Genomic DNA, 17929 nt, shown 5'->3' on the forward strand with positions numbered 1-17929 from the left:
GAGCCATAGGGAATTTGCCAGTTGTGTATAAAGGAAGAAAAGTTTAAATTGCTAAATAGTCTTATTTTTAGTGTGTTCTGCATTTTGATTTTTGGAGCTAATTGCTCTGAAAACTTCCATAACACTCATAAACTTTCCTCCCTCCCCTTTTAATAAAACTGAGCCATACCCTGGATCTTAGCAGGGAGCCACTTGGAATGTACTAGTAACTGTAATATGTTCAGGAAATAATGTGTTCATATTTCTAAAACAGAAATATCTTCACTCATGAAATCAAGAAAGGCAGTCAGTCACCTTACTCGGTAATAATGTGATAAAAGCAATATAGCAACTATGTCAAAACAGTTGAAATAGCCTATGAGTTTTGTCAGTGTAAGGAGAATAATTAATTTTGTTGAACTTGCTTAGCCTTACTTAACTTTCTGTAGAATACATGCTTGCTTGTGCTTAAGGATATCTCCTGTTACCTGAAAATAGTCATATTAGAGTGAACGGACAAGGAATGCCAAGAACACAGAAAAATTATCTACATTTTATTAGACTAATTTAAATAGTTGGGGGAAAATGTTTATAGCAAGCTTTCGGGTTTAAAAACCCTTCATCAGGCTGAGGAAGTCTCTGCAGTTGGTGTGTGCTCTTCCTGGATGGAATGAATTGTACAAGTAGTTTACTATTGAATACTAATGAATAGTAATAGTAACTAATGAATAGTTTGCAAATATTAATGTAAAGAGTAGTCCAACCCATTCCTACTTTTAACCTTATATAGGGTGACCACATCTCTAGGGTTACTATATTTCTATACTATATTTCCAGATCCAAAAAAGAGGACACCTGTCATGGAGCGGGGGAAGGGGGAGCATGATAGTGGGCAGGGGAACAGTGACATGCCAGTGCCCTGCCCTGCCCATTGTGTTGACTCTCACTGACAAACCACACCCCCCCAGCCCTGCTGCTGCCCTTCACTCCCAAACAGCAGTACCCTTCCCCCCACCTCTTGCTGGTGCCCCTCACTCCCAATCCACACCTCCCTGGCCCTGCACACCCATTCATCTATCCTGTCCCCTGTGCCTCTCATTCCTGATCCACAACCTCCTGCCTCCCTCGGAGCCCTGGTGGTGCCCCTCACTCCCTATCCTCAGCTCCTGCCAGCCCTGCTGGTGCCTCTTCCAACCTGTAGCCCTTGGACCCTCCAGCTGTGCTGGTGCCACTTAGTCCCAACCCACAGACCTCTGTCCCCCCAGCCCTGCTGCGCAAGCAGCTCCTGCATTGCACATGCACTCTTTATCTCTCTCTCTCTCTCTCTGTTTACCTAGCTTGCTGCAGCTCATGCAAGGAACACATGACCCCCAGCAGCCAATTTCCCAACCCCAAGCAGCCATCCTGGGAGAGCAAAAAATCTGGACATTTGTTCTTATTTTAAAAATCTGCCTGGACACAACACAGAGGTCTAAAAAATAGGACATGCCCAGGAAAACCCGGACATATGTTAAACCTGCCTGACATGTCATGGTTTGGCCAGGACAGTCCCGGATTTCGTAAGCCATCCTAACATTCCAGCTGGTTGATGAAAAATGAAGCAAAAATCCCAGATTGGCACCACCCTGCCCACACGTGCCTGGCCCAACTCCTCCTGAGCAGCAGCTGGAAGCTTAGGAGGCAGGCTAGACTGAGTACTGCTCCTCCTGCCTGGGGTGGGGATCAGTGTAGGTGTTGCAGGCTGCGGGAGAGGGCTGAGGCTAGGGCCCAGGCAGCTGCATGGGGTGAGCCAGGATAGTCATCCGCTGCTGGCAGCCAGCTGCCATGCTGCTGAGTCTGCTGCCAAGGCCCAGGCTACATATGGTGGCTCATCAGTGGTGGAGGGAGGCACTGTGTAGCTGTGCAACATGGGCTGGTGGAGACTTACGTGGGCTCTGCACAGGAGCCAGGTCCAGCCAGGTCTAGCCTCTGTGCATGGGGGAAGGAGCCCAGCCATGGGTCTCTGTGCTGTCTCTCCCCACCCTGCTTCTCCATCACCATGGATTCAAGTCTGGGTGAGTTCAGTGCCCTATCATACAAATGTGCTGGATGGGACCCTGGTGTCTGCATCTGTGTGTCTGCATGGGGAGGAAAGTATGGATGCATGTGTGTGTGCGTGTGCATTCATGTATACCACCATCTCCCTTCCCCCGCTCCAGATTTCCTTACCCTTATCCCAGATTTTTTTAAAAACAATATGATTTCCCTAGGCACACATAACATCTTATTGTGGTACTGTTTGCATAATGCTTTGAAGATCCTAAGTGATAATGTCGGTATTAGTGCTAAGATGGTGATAGCTAAGAGCAATCAGATGCCTGGCACAAGTGGATTAGAGATTAGAATGTCTGGTAATTTTCTGGTTTTGTAGGTTTGATCATAGACTGAAAATGCAGTTTGTTAATAGCAAATTAAAATATATTATTACTGTTTGTTGTTTCTTACAACTGATTTAACCTAGAATCTAAATCTGATTAAATGTTATGAAAATGAACTATAATGTTTAGTTTGTTTCAATGTTAACATAGTACCTTTCCCTGTTTTTGAAAAACACAGACTACATTCAGTGTCCTTTAAACGTGGAGGATATATCTCCTCCACTTTGTGGAATACTCTTGGGTGGTAGAGTTAAAATATTAACTTTTTAGAGTCACAGTGATTTGTTCTCTGATACCTGATGTTCTGAATGAGCACAAATCCATAGCAATCAATGTTTGCATGGCTGCAGTGAAAGCATGTGGTGTCAACTGTGTCTGTGGCATTTTAAAGGCTTTATTAAATCAGCTGGCAACACACCCAATCTCAAAGTATTAACTTTTATTGCAACAGAACTATGAAACTGAACATTTTTTATCTTTCTTTCTTAAGCGGGCTGTCTTTCAAAACCACAGATATTGATTTTTTTTTAAAAGGTTTGAGTGTCATGGTGTTAGCCCCAGTCACAGCACAGTTTGGGGGAAATACACACATGTGCACATGTACACAGATTTGCAAATGCCTCCATGCAGTGTTTCATAAACTCTTTGAAAAAACTTATCTTAGGAAGAAATAAAGTATACAAAATTATGTTTCGTGTGTGTGTGTGTGTATGTGTGCATGTGTGTGTGTGTGTGTGTATATGTACTTACATGTGCGTGTGTGTGTTTCCCACTGAAAATACACACACACAAGATTTTTTCTATTTCCTAACATATTTATTTTCTGAAAGGAATTTGATAGACTGCATGAAGGTACTTGACAGTGTTTCCCACTGAAAATTACGTAGAATTTCTCATAAAATATCTTTCTAAAAATTATACACTTTGCTTACTTTAAGTCAGAAAAAACTATAGTTTTTTTTTTCTTAGATAGTAGTTGTTAAAGATATTTCTGTTTAAGTCATGTTTTGAGAATCATTTGTTTAAAGACCTAACTTTTCAGTGACATTCAGAATCTTTTCTCTTGCAGCCATTTCGTAGAGTGACGTTTTCTGTTGTGAGTCAGCCTCAGGACCCACATCAAGGGTCATTGCAGAGTTGCTATGACAGCGGTCTGGAGGAGTCAGAAACACCAAGCAGTAAGAGTTCATCAGGGCCAAGACTGGGTGCCCTTCCACTCCCAGAGGACAACTACGAAAGGACTACGCCGGATGGCAGTGTTGGTGAGGCAGAGCATATGGAAAATGGTAGGGGCAAACACAACATCCACACACATAATCACACTAGCAAGCAATAATAAGTAGACATGGAAAGGTCAGTCCAAAATAAATAAATAAATTAGTTTAAATTATAATTGTTTTAAATGGCAAAGTTTGCTAAAACATAGCTATACAAAATAATGGATCATAACCTTACAGATAAAATCAGCAGCTTTTCCCTATTCTTTTTTTCTTATTTTATTTTATTTTACTTTATTTTATATTATTTTAAAACTACATTGCTGAAACCAATAAATATATATTTTTTAAAATACCAGCTTAGAGGCTGGGATGAAGTAATTACATTATACTGAAGAGGGACTTCTGTTCTACTTTTCTTCATTCTATTTGGTCATGAAACTGCTGCTTATGAAGTTTTCCTAAAATTGAGGTTGTACAGCATCAATAAAAATAACATAAGATTTTAAAATCCCCTTATATAGCCTTCCCATTCTCTCAATATTATGTACAATGTTTTCTAAACAAAAACAAGTTTCAGTTCCACGTTGAATTATTTAGCAAATAGCAGCACCGAATTTTTTTTCTTTTGCTTCACAATTTATTGTGGAAAACATCTTCAGAACATCTCACTTAAATTCAGGGTTCATTTATACAGACATAAAAAAATGCACCTGGATTTGCAGTATGAGTAATTATCCAGGAATTACAAAATAATGGTAATTTAATATTTAATAAATGTTAGAGGGGGTTGTGCCTAAAACTAGGAGTTTCTTTGTGCCTAACACCTAAAAAATTTTGCACCTTGGTAAAAAATAAGGGGGGGGTGGAGGGGCTTGAAAAACACTTTTTATGTTTGTGACAAATTAAATAACTTACTGTCCTCCATTGACCAGCCCTGATCTAACATCTTTTGAAATCCAAGAGCATTGATTTCACTGGCTTTGGATTGTGCCCATAAACCATAAAACAGAGTACTGCATGTCAAAGTGTACAGGTTGATGATGACCAGTGAAACAATGGGTTTGCTGATAAATTTTATATAGATGTGTATGTGGGAAGGATGATCCATCTTTACATTCTTAAACTTGGTGTAGATTTAATGATCTGGTGTGGTTTTACACATCCTTTTCGCTTCTTTCAGAGACTTGCATCAGCAGCTAATGGCAGTTCTTATTTTTATTCCTGAAATAGATATACTGGGCTCGTCTGCATGTGGCCCTGACTGTACAGTTGGTACTGGGCAGTCATTTAGTACTTGATAAGGCAAGTACCTAATGACTGTGCAGTACCTGCTTGTACTGCATAGTCCTAGCAGTGCATGGGTCGTTTTCGACCCAATTGCACAGTAGCAGCAGCATCACAATTAGTGCCTACCAGTGCTATGTTGCTGTAGTTCATCAGTACATCAATGTAGCGTCTTGTGTGCACATGCCCACTGATCTAAAAATTAGATCATTCTCTGTGGTCAGGAAATTCACAGATCTAATGTATATGAGCAGAAATGGCTGCAGCAAGTCTGTATTTGCTGAAGGTCTGCAATTCAATAATATATGGCCATTTAAAGTGATACAAAGAACTGAGCAAAAAATGTAAATCAGAATTATTTTATGTTAAATTATTTGTCCAGAAGTGTGTGTGTATATGTATGTGTATGTGTGCTTGGGCACATGTGTATATATTATATTTCTATATAAAATTCATTTTTAGGCATGGTGATATGTGTGGTATTGAAAAAAAATATGAAGGCATTTAAGGGACTTCTTTGAATTGCGATTTTTAAAACTTTTATGGTGAACTTTAGTGTTAAAGAAAATAAACATAAGCTCTGGCTATATGTAATGTACACAGTATAGTAAAGGCAGGTACTGTTCAGGTATATTTTTATCAGTTTGTAACTCTTAAAAAAATGTTTGGATATCCAAAACATAGACAGTAAAGCACACAGCTTAGACAAACTGTATAGCTGTGTTTTATAAGTCAGTAACGGGAGAGCTCTTATACCAACGAATTGGGAAAGATGGTATATTTCAGTTGTTTCAGTTGTTAAGCATTTTCAAAAATAAAACGGATTAGTGTGCTTACATTCTAGCATTTGTGGGGAAACTAGGCTTATATTCAATTACCCTATTTTCTCAGATAAAGAACCTCCCCATAAATAATATACATCTTGATTTTGAAAGGTAGCATGAAAAACAACCTTTGTTGTCAAAACGTAGTAGCAACAGGTAGGGAGCCGAGTCTGCTCCCTAGCATGCCAGCAGCCCTATGCACCTTATGGGGTCTATGGACCAACCTGGTGTGCTGGATATAGGGACACCCATTTCAGCCCCATATGGGTTTCAGGGTTGTATGCCAGGTCTGACACCATGCATCAGGTCTGGACTCATGTGCTGTGCCTGGGTGTTGGGTTCAGGGCCGTGCTGTCGGTCTTGGTCTGAGTGCTGGGTTTACGACCAGACCAGTCCCACACCCTGGCCTAATCCAGCACACAAGGACATGTTATCCAGTCATGGTCTAGAAATGAGTTGGTGAGGGACTGGTGGCAGCATTAACTGCTGTTGTTCCCAAAGCTGTGGCAATGAATGCTGCTGCTTTTCCCTGGGTGCATCTACCCTTTCATTAATTAGCTGTTGTTACTACACATTTTGTTTAGCACCTGTAATAACATGTATTAACTGAATGCACAGTGATCAATGCTACTGCACAGTAGTCCCATCACATGGTTTTTTGTGAGGCTATTGCACAGCAGACTAATTCTTCTCTTTATTAGCATGGCTTTCACCATAACACACTGATGTGAAGTAGAATTAGTCTGCTGTGCTTTTAGTGTCTTGTGCAGATGTGCCACCTGACCACTAAATGTCTGGACCCATGGTGATCCTTTTTTCTTGCAGAATGCACACCCCAGTTTTCACCAGCTAGTTTTGGGGGAAGATGTTGGTTATAAGTGAGAAAATATGGTAATTGACAAAACAAGACTGTCACAATTGAAAAGTTTCAATAGGAAGAATTCAAGACTTGCAGATAGTAATGGAGAATTTCTTTTATAATCACAAAGCTTGAACAGAGCCCCCTGAAAAATGGGTGACATTGTGATTAAAATTATCCTCTACAGATTTTTAGGTTCTGCTGTCATTTGTTAAATACAGGATTTTGATAGTGCCATGTCATCTGCCTCTAGTAATTTTTCTTAGTGCTGGCCTATGGCTAATGACAGGAGAAGATGGAATGCACTTTTGGTCCTTTGTATGTGTAGCATTTGACATTTGAATGAGAGTTTTCTCTGATCCAAGTTTTAAGTCCACTTGTCTAGCTATATAGTGCAATTGTATTGCTCAAATTCGGGTAATTTAATCTTCAATATTAATGGATCATTCTGACATAAATAGAATTGGAATTGAAACCTGTCAAGTGTTCATTTGTCACATTTAATTGGAATCTAGGTAATCTGCAGTGTTTTGCTTGGTTAGGTTTTAATCAGAATTTGTATTGGATTTTCATTTGGATTTTCCATGGAAACAGCATTTTGAAAGCTATCCTAGTCCTTAATTGTTATTACTTCAAATATTTACCATTTAATTTCAATCAGTATGAAACAATGCAGTTATAACTAATTGCTTTGGATTTACTTTCATTTTCAAGTTTGAAAAGATAATTTTCAGCACAATAACATAAAACCTTCTGAAACCTTTGATGCATTCTCCGTGCTAGCTAGGAAGGCTAATGAAAACAATGCACCTTGCTTGTTACAACAAATGAAAGAAGGCCGAGTGTACTACAGCCAGAGTAAATGTGGATAATGAAATTCAGTTTCCTAAGTTTGTTTCTTAGATGTCTCTTTCCACAGAAGTAAAACAATAGGGCAAGTGGGCTGGTTCTCTTAGAATAAGCAGTATGGTATATTACCAGTGTATGTGAAGGTCAAATCTAGACTGAAGTCTCTTTCACATTATTAGCCCTGATATCAGATGTCAGAGAAAAAATGAAACATTAGAAGATTATGAAAAATGCAGTAGGAAAAGATCTGTTAATTAGTAAAATCTGCAGAACCAGAAGATTTCTGAATCTGTCCCCATGCTTGGCCTTGCAGGTTACGTTAAAAGAAAATTTGTGCAGAAGGCAGGGTCTTGTTTAATGTGCATTAATTGTTTCTCTAATATTGCCATATAAAGGTAGTATTATAATGTTAATTATCCTTTTTTTCCCCTTGAGAACTTTTTCCTTTACATTTTGACTTTTCAATTTAGAAATATAGTCATTGTCATACTGGAACAGATCCCTGTTCTGTCTAGCAGTCTTCATGCAATTGTAGATTTTCTCTTCATGCAAATGTGCCCTTTTATGAATCCTACTTAAACTACTGAGTTCTTGTAGCACTGAATTCCACAGGTTATTCATCAGCTATATAAAAAGTCTTCCTTCCTTTATCAGTTTTAACTTGTTTTCTTTGGTTTCATTGACAACCTGTGGTTGTTGTATTTTGAGAAAAAGTAAATAGAAACATTCAGTTTACTTTTTAACACTATTCTTTAGCTGCATGTTTTTAACATTTTTCCTCATATATCCCCTCTCTGGATTATACATTCATATTCTTATTATTTTCCTTTAACGTTTGTTTACGGTCTCTAAACTTCCATAATTTCTTTCACGTGTTTTCTGAGAAGGTGTGATCGTAACTGAAGTCCAGGTGAGGTCATTACAATATTTTTGGTATTATTTTCTATCTCAGTTATTACACAACTTATCATCAGGTCAAAGCTTTTTGTTTATTTATTTATAATGGTGCCTGGGTCTTTTTCAAAGTAGTTAATTAGAACGAGCAGTTTAAACGCATTCTAGTCCCCCTCCTCTTTCCTCTCCAGGTTACGTAGAGTCATGTAGCAGCCACGATACTGGTATCAAGATCCTGGGTGGGACTTAACTAGTGTTGGTAGCTGAACTAGCTAGTTTAAAGCTTGTTCAGCTATATTTAACAAGTTCCAAATACTGATACAGTTCTGGACTGCAGTGAAGATATAGTTCAAATAAAATGTGTCTCATTACTTAGAGTGAAGTACACATTACACTTAGTCCATACTAAATCTGTGGAATTTTAGGCAATGTTAAAATTAGAATGTGCTATGAGAAGTCAAATGTTAAGGGTTAATACCATTTTTGTCCTGCACAGTGCTTACTTGCCATTAGAAGGCTGATCAGCAGGGGTGTAGCTAGGAGCTAGGACACATGGTTTCTATCCCTGTTCTTGGTCAGAGGGGTGGCCTGGGAGTTGTGCATCCCAGGATGCAGGAAGACTGCTTATTTTATCTCTGTGTAGAAGACTGAAGTTACCCTAAGATGACCTAGGTATCACAACCCACAGTTAATCCTCCCCTGAAGTGGCATCACTTTGAAATGTTCAGAGGATACTTAGCATGAATTAATGAGGTTCATCATATAAACACTCACATTTTAAGTGCCTTTAGTGTGGTCTAAGTGTAACATGTAACTTCACAATCAATCTATAAGGGGTGGAGGATAGTAATTATTCATCTCTATAAGGGGTTCTTAAACCTATAGCTGAAAATAAAGAAATTATTTGCGCTCATTATCTTATATAAGGCAAAATTGAAGCAAAGAAGTGCCTGTGACTTTATTACACATGATATCAAGTAGCAGAAATTGGGAGAGAACTGACTCCAGCTTGTGCTTTAGTTGGTGGACAATTTTCTCCCTCCAGGAGGAGCAAGGAAACAGCAGGTAAATTGTGCTCCAGTTAACAGCAGACTAATTAAAGGAAAAGAAAGAAAACTTGTTTAGTTATATTAATATAATTTGATTGCACATTATTTTACCCACATGAATTTCAAATTAAGATCCTAGTTCACAAATAGTAGGTGACAATTGAAAAAAAAACCCAAACAAAAAACAGTTCTAACAGGGACATGGCAAAAAAGCTGAGCAGGGTATTTTTGTTGTTTTTTTCATTTTTCTTTCTAAATATAAAGTGTTGCAGGGTTTCATTTTACCAAAAAAAATCTCTTAAGTGTGATTCAGTGTTGATTATTTAGTAGCAGTCTGCTACCATTACAGGGTATCTCAGTCTGCTTTATTAAATACGAAACTAAATGTGAATAAAAGTGGAAGCATGTAGCTATATGCAGTTTTATATTTTGAAAATCTATTTTGTGCAGATCTTTACAATAGAGATATTAATAGTAGATTAATATTGCTGCAAACTAAGGTTAAGTATTTTCAAGTACAAATGACACAGGGCAAACAAACAATCATGGACTTCTTCTACAAACTGTTGTACATTTGCAGTTTGCATTACTTTCAGCTGTCCTGGTTCTCTCAGGTTGTAATCATTTATCAGTAGTTTTATTTTAGGACTTGATCCTGAAAAAACCCTTCTACATGTGAGTAGTTCATAAAACTGTTAAGATTTTCAGGAGTGAGAGCTTTTCTGAATTACAGTTCAGCTGCTGTACAAATGCAGTAATTACAGCTCTGCCTAGTAAGAATTCATACTTTCTTTGACTCTTCCGTCAGAGCAAAGCTACACACACCCCCTACACCACCAACAACAGGAAGGCTTCATGGATTATCATAGTTTGTCTTTTCATTGATTGAGAAAGAATTCTTATGTTTGCTATGAAAACCTTCCAAGCAATGGTTTATATCACAGTTATACATTCTGTGATGGACTTTAAGCCCAGAAATAGTTTAATTCTAAGAATGAGATATTCTGATAAGACCTGGGGGTGGGGGAAGGAGGGAAAGGGGGAGGGGGTTGAACAAGAAAAGCCTTTCTGATAGAAAGAGAAAAGGTTGTGAAGTCTTCTAATTGAAAACATATTTATTATAGTATTATAATTGCATAGAATCCAGTGAATCCATTTGCCTAAACTTAGACATACTTCCTCTATTTATTTATCTCCTCTCCCCATTCCAGCTGAGACTTCTATTATTTTCTTAACAAGAGAATATTTAATCAATCAGCAGATAGTAAGATTCTTAATATGTCTATTGTGAATTATTATTTTACACCAAAAATAAGGAAGTCGCATCTTTCTTACTTGTTTTATAATCCAGTAATACTAGTAGTTCAGGAATATTAGTACAGTGATATTGTATAAGGTCATGATAGTAATACAGAAATATGCTAATAAGAAAATATATTTTTGGAATGTGGATAACTAGCGCAGGTATTGTACCTTACGGTTATTGTTATGCATACCTTTTCTAGTTCCATCTGTTTATACTGTACTTCATATGCATAAAGCAAGGCAAAGGACCAAATTCAGCCATTTTGGGCATGTCTGCACAAGCGTGCACAAGTGGTTTGCAGTTCCACAAACAAGTTCACCCATTCACTGCCCTAATTATCAGTGTGGTGGGGGTTTTTTTTAACATGGGAACATCCTGGTGTCAGAAAAAAACACTGCTGAAATAAGGGGCATGGTGCAGGCATCAGAATTGTATGCTGCCAGAAAGACAATGTGGCCAGCCAGGCTGTGAGCAGCTGGCTCAGTGCCACTTCTGCCCTGGGAGTCCCCCCAAACTTCAGGTAAGGCTGCTGGGGCGAGCACAGATACTGGCTCCAGTCTCCCCTACCTCACCCAGGTCACTTTGCCGCATGCTGAAGCACGTGTGCAGGGGGTGTACCTGGGGAAAAATAGTAGTGGCACAAATATGTGTCCTATGGGAAACATATGCCCTGCATGTGCGCGCTCATGGGTATGCACCCATTGGGTGCATCCACACATGTAGGCATGTGTGGTTGCATCAGCTCAAATAGTAGTAGCACAAATTTGTGCCGGAGGTTTTGTGCCTCAACACATGTGCCTCAACATGTACTTTGGTGTGGGACATCTTGTGCCACTTGGGGCAAACTGACTCTGCCCAACTCCTTTAGGATCTTCAGCCAGGGGGAGCTAGAGGCTGAGCTGCCCTGAGGAATTTCTGAGGCCCAGTCAATTGGTATCTGGGGACACTAGCCTCTTCTGCCAGCTGGACTTATGAAACAGCCCTGACCTAGAGTAACCCCTGCACCCACCTGCTGCCACTCACCTGCAACAGCTTCTGCCCCCGTGGACCTGCGGCCCCATGGCTGCACACCTGCCAGACCCAGACAGGGACTGCACGGCTTCCTGGGCAGTGGCATGGGCACTGCAGCAGAGCCTCCTGTACCTCTGGGCCAGCTGCAGTGGGCTGTGGCTGCACAGTTGGCCTTTGGGTGGCGCTACTGTCATGTCTTCTGGTGTCCCTGCTCTGCCATCTGGGAAGCTAAGAAGATATCTTGTTATGGTGGCCCGCTTTGAACTGTTGAAGCATGTCCTCCTGGCCCCAAATGGCCAGGAGGTCAGCCACCTTGTCTGCCCTCCAGCTGGGTTCCCACTGCTGGACCTGGGTAGGCTCCTCTGCTGGGTCCTACCACTTACCTCACCAGCAGGAATCCCTCTTTAAAAATGGCAAATTCTCTCACTAAAAAAAACTAAATTCTCTCATTAAATTACCCAAAATCTGAGTTCTTTCACAATTAAAATTAAATGCCAATATATATAAAGAGATCACTTCAGTAATGTTTTATTGATATATTTACAAGTTTAAAGCAATTTGGAAGTCTACCAGTGCCACTATTATCATAATACATTATAAATTATAAACGTCTATACACTTTGATGTTTGCTTTTGGGTTTTTGGTCATAGAAAAATCAGATCTGCCCCTGTCCCTGCCCCCTTTGTTCATCATGATGTGGGGAGCTAAGCAGCACTGGCAAGCTGGTGCCCTGCCTCTGCCCTTGCCCCTCACTGCCAACCCACAGCCCTACCAGTGCCCCTCATTCCTGACCCATAGCCCCTGCCTGCCATCATTAATTCCCTCCTGCAACAGTTCCATCCCAGCATCAGGACACAAGTCCAGCTTCAGCTGTACCATGCACTGCTTTGTGACTCTGAGCAGCGCCAGCCCTTTCTGTTCTGCACCATGTGCCTATGCCCAGGCCCCAGTGATCCCCATGCCATTCCTGGGAAGCCCTTGGCTGGGGCTCAGGGACTGGGTTGGGCAAGGCCTAGCCTCCCCCTACACAAGCTGCTCTAGGGCAGCAGGGGGGCTCTAAGCCCAGCTCTAGTGGCCTCTCCTACCTGGTTCTCTTTTCCTCCCCTGATTCCCATCACTCGCGTGCTCTCTCTCTCTCTCTCACACACACACACCCCCCTGCTACCAGCTCCATCCCTCCCTCAAGCCCATCACACCCGTCCCCAAGTGATTCCTGGGACCAGGAGCCCCCACAAGCTGGGACTGCATGTCCCAGCACTAGTGTAGACATGGGGCAGGGCTGCAATGTGGCAGTTGCCCCTGAAGCTGCAGCTCTCATCAGCAGGTCCTATCCCATCCTGCTAGATGGATGGGCATGCAGAGTATGAGATTTGTCGGGGGGATGTGGGATTTGTGGGTGGAGTGGTGTGAGAAGGTGGGTCTGCGGTTTGTGGGTGGCTATGTGGCTGGGGGGGTTGTGGAGTGGTTTGGGGGTGTGGGGTTTCTGAATGGATTGTAGGGAAGTTTGTGGGTGTGGGACGTGAAGAGACTGCAGGTGGGAGAGGACTGCTTGGGAGGGTTGGATCCCCCACCAGCCCCTCACATGGTGCACATCTACTACTCCAGCAGCAGCAATAGCAGCAGCAATTGGCGTGCTCATGCCAACTCCTGAAAGAGAACCCTAGCAGTGTGGTGCCACCTCAGACCAGTGGCTGTGCATGGCGCAGGCCCGGCTTGGTCTGCAAGCCCTCAGACAAAACCGGACCAGCTCCTGCTGTCACCCGTGGCTTCCAGCACTGCAGGCAGAAGCTGTGTACAGTCAGGCTGGGCTGGCTCCATGCAGGAACAGTCATGCCAGAAGCTGGTCTGTGCTTGGAGCTGGCATGAGTACACTGATGGCTGCTGCTGCTGCTTTTGATTGGGTTAGGGGGGCTGTGTGCCTTGTGGGGAGGTGGGTGAGGGACCCACCACTCCCAAGCAGTCCCCCCACCCCCACAGAATACCAGGGAAAGCATTTGAAGTTCTATCTATATTTTAAATGGGGGAAATGGTAGGGGACAGGGGAATCAAGTATCCTGACCCCTGCCTTTTGTCTCTCCCCATACCTCTTGCCCCCTGATGCCCATCCCCTCGCCATTTGCTCCCACCATTATCTGCCTCCCATTGTTTTCATGCACTGAAGCCTGTCTCCCCATTACCTACACCCCCTGGCAATGTTCCCCCCCATGATTTGCCCCCTCTGCCTGCCCCCCACCTACTACTTCTGCTGCTTGGAGCCTCTGCCTTAAACTCCGATGACCTCCACTGCTTCCTGCCCACCCATCTGTTTCCTCCCTCTACAACTTCTGCACCTCCCCCTCCCCCCCACCTTCCCCAGGCCAGCTCTAGTCCTTCCCCACCCTGAGGCATGGAGCACGTGGTTTCTTTTCCCCCCACCTGGCCACATAGCACTGATTTTGGAAGTAGCAGCTCCAGCTGAGGAGCTGGGACCAGAGCTGGTGTCACTGTTGCATGGCTAGGCAGGAGCTGAAGTGACCGTGTGCTCTTTTTGCCCCAGGCTAGAACAGGCCCAGAGCTGAGGCCAAAGTCAGAACCAAAGTGTAGCAGTGATAGAAGTGGAGAAGATTGAGAGCAGATGTGGTGACAGGAATTACAAAGGTAGGTGGCTCAGGTCAGAGGCTGCAGGGGGCAAAGGTGGCAGGGAAGCAGTGGCTGTAGCTTCAACGCCAACCTTGAGCCTATGGTCAGAGTTGGAGTCACAGTGGCTGCCGCCCCTGCTCGTACTCAAACCAAAAATAAGACACATGTTAAATGGGGAAAAAATCTTAATCTTGGATTCAAGTAAATACAGTATTACTTTCCTATTTTATTTATAATAGCTCTTTTTTTGCATCCCAGTGGATCATTTCCATCTAAATTTAAACCGTGATTTTTTTTCTTTTTGATTTTTCCTATAAAACTCTTCAAAAGTGAAATATATATAATAATCCCTATAGGGTATTCAGATGGAAAAATAGATTAATATTAGATAATTTTTATGTAATACTTCAGCAAACTTTACTTAATTTTCTTTTAAAACTAACCAGAGTTCCAGATCAGTATCCTATCAGCCTTGCATAATTTTTTACACTATTACTGGCTTCACTGCAGGAAAAATATATAACATTTTAATTTTATATATAAAAGGGACAGTGGCTCTGTTGTTATTGTCCCACCAGGAAACCTACAAGCCACCCCTTGGTATAAGAAGGCCACTAGAGACATAACAACAGAGTTCTTGGGAGGAGGAGGAGGAAAGATCACAGATTGATAAGGACAGTTCCGAGGATATGCATCAAGCAGAGAACACTGGCCAGTACCCACTGCCCCTCTAACATGTCCAAGGAGCCAGTGGAAGCCACCCAATGAAACTTTTCCTGGAGATGTGAGCAGAGGAGTAACAGGAAAGCAGAACAAGGGTTGTCCTCCTGGCCTGGTAGATGGTAAGTTTGGCCAGAGCCAGGAGGAAGTTGACTAGGAGGCCCTTGTGGCAGAGACCGGGGGTGGGGGGCACAAATAGGGAGTATGTAAAAATAAAATCTGTGGGAATAAATGCAGCCAAACCTCGGCAAAGGTTCCTGAGAAAGCAGTAGGGAGGCTCAGGAAAAATTTTAAAAAAGCTATTCCTCCCTAACAATGATCTCTGATAAGAAGAGAGTAAGGCAGTACGGCACTTTGTAGACTATCTAGTTCAGGCAGGCATGAGCTTTCATAGGCATTGACTTACTTCATGAGATGCCATGTAAGAACTGACAGAACAAATGATCTTACATAGTATAGGAGGGAAGGAAACAAGGGGAGTGATACTTCTACAAGAGGCAATAGGTTAGTTGAAGAGATTAATTGAGATGAACAAGGCAGGTAAAAAGAAAAAAGGGATATGTGTGTTCATTTGGGAGAGTAAGGTGCTGCTGCAAGTACCTTGAAATTGAAACAGATTCCCTGAATTTCAAATCAATTCACAGAGGTCGGTAAGTGTTAATATTCTGAACCCAGAGATGGGAATGCTAAGGCACCAAAAGATTAAGTGATTTGCCCAATGTCAAGTTGCAAGTTGATGGCTGAGCTGGAAATTGAGCCAAGGGGTGAAATGTTGGCCCCAGAGAAATCAATGCAAGTTTTACCATTGACTTCCAGGTCTTACTGAAGTTGATGAGAGCTCTGCCATTAACTTCACTAGGGTTAGAATTTAAATCAAGGTCTCCTGACTCCTAGTCATTTGTGCCAACTGATAGTTCATTTTCCCTTCCAGAGATGCAGATTACAAAATTGTTTTTGCTATTGTCAGAAATTCAGAAAGAGGGCAAATATGTTCTTTAATTTTTTAGTCATGGAGTAGAAAAAAATATTTCTTGGTTTATAAAGCAGTTAAAAGACAGTTAACATCCAGTGTAGCTTCTTCCAAATGAAGAGTCTCATACAGACAGTCAACACAAATGTATTTTTCCTCAATTCAGATAAGTCCATCAAGCATGTTCTATTTTGTTCAGCCTTCCCCAGTTCTCTGAGTATTCACATTTGATGACTGTTGGCAGGGGGGCGGGGAGGTTCGCAGTTTCCTGGACAACATTAGGTCCTTCAGTTCCTTCAAATCTTCAAGAATAATGAAGACCCAAAAATTCTTTAGATTGAGAAACTCCTCTCTGTTACAGTGACAAACAGGTTTTGTTCTCACCAACTGGTTACCATTTCCTTTTTTATTTATTTTTTCATTGCTGCCTGGGCCAGGATTTTTTTCTCCACCCCCTATTTAAAGCAGTGTAGTTAATTTTATTGCATGTAGGTAGTGTGGGTTTGTGTTTTTAAACACTTTTTTTAGGGAAGCAAGATAGATAAAAGTAATAAGAAAAAAACATAATTTATTCTTGTAGGTCCATTTGGTGATTACAGAGCAGTGATTCTCAACCAGAATGGTGCAGGACCTTGGAGTGTAATGAGATCCTTTTATGAGTACTACAGGGTGCTCCTCAACTTTGTTAAATTCAAGGCACCCCTTGGAAAATGCCAACTCATAGCTTTCACTCCTTTTTTGACTACAGAAAAATAATACAGCAATTTCTGTTGCAAATAACTCAGAAAGACCAAAACATTTTTTGACACTGTGGATTTGTACTTGAAATTTCTGGGTTTATCTTGTGAATCATGCGTAGGTGTTTGCACTGTACAAAGAAGATGGTATGTCTTGGCGCATTTCCTTTTATTTACCATAAAGATTAAATATCCCTAATCAGATAGGTTTAAGGTACTAGTTCAGTAAATGCTGTACAACCATACAAACAGGCATAAGTACTATCTTTCATTATTTACACATCAGTACATGTCTGCCTTAATTAGTCATTCATTTTCAAAGGTAAGCTTTTTATGAAAAGTAATTTGCTTTTAATGTTTGGTCCTTCCTTCATGTTAAATGAGTTAACTAATTTTAATAAAGTTCATTGCATTAAAGTTTTACAGAATTAAAAGATAATGACCAAGAACCACCATCATACCAAACTATTTAAGCTCATGCAGGAATATGAAGGGCCCCAGTCTTCCATTTCTTTTCTCTCTCACAACAATAACTGTAGTTTCTGACAATAGGAGATGGAACAGACATCAGCGTCAGACCTCTTAGAAGTAGACAATCCAATGTAAGGGGGGAAAAATAGAATTTTTTTTTCTGATCAGTGTACATCATACTTTAAAAAACAGTTGTGTTAGCTCATTTCCTGGTGACCCACAAAAAAAATATTTTGGCACAAACGTATGCTTCTCTTACAGAAATGGAGTCAAATTTAAATTACAATTTAAACACATTTGAAAAGGATGCCAAATATGTCTGTGTAAAACCTAACCAGCTCATATGTTTTTGTCTGCACTGAAAGTACTGAAGAAAGAGAGACGTCTCTGTAACTGCTAGCAGAGTTTAAGTAGCCACATTGGGTTAGTTTTTTAATCTTTCTGAACATGGGAAACTAGTGCCGGCTTAGTAAGGGGAGCACATCAGTGACTGGGTGTAGGGGGGTCCCCCCACAGCCAATTGCTCCAGCCGATCACTGCAGCTACTTCTGGGAGTGGCTGCAGCTAATTGCTCCAGCTGTAGCTACTTCTGGGAGTGCAATGGCACTTCCACTCCCCAGGTGGCACTTGCAGGGGGGCACTGGCACTACCACCTGCCTCTCCTACCCATCACCTAAGCAATGAGCATGGCTGGTCAGGGGATGCACCAGCACTGTCAG

The 17929-nt window shown here is 41.5% G+C and overlaps 1 protein-coding gene across 1 annotated transcript in view; it reads left to right on the top strand.

The window, feature by feature from the left end:
- PCDH7 (protocadherin 7) overlaps window positions 1–17929 on the top strand; it is a 424700-nt gene that overhangs the window by 189971 nt on the left and 216800 nt on the right. The window contains exon 2 of the mRNA XM_090034499.1: window positions 3466–3682. Coding sequence (XP_089890625.1) covers window positions 3466–3682 — 217 coding nt within the window. The remainder of the gene's footprint in view (window positions 1–3465; window positions 3683–17929) is intronic.

The sequence above is a fragment of the Crocodylus siamensis genome, chromosome 2 (genome assembly GCF_052110815.1).
Source record: "Crocodylus siamensis isolate JL-2025a chromosome 2, ASM5211081v1, whole genome shotgun sequence".
In the NCBI taxonomy this organism is placed as follows: Eukaryota; Metazoa; Chordata; order Crocodylia; family Crocodylidae; genus Crocodylus; species Crocodylus siamensis.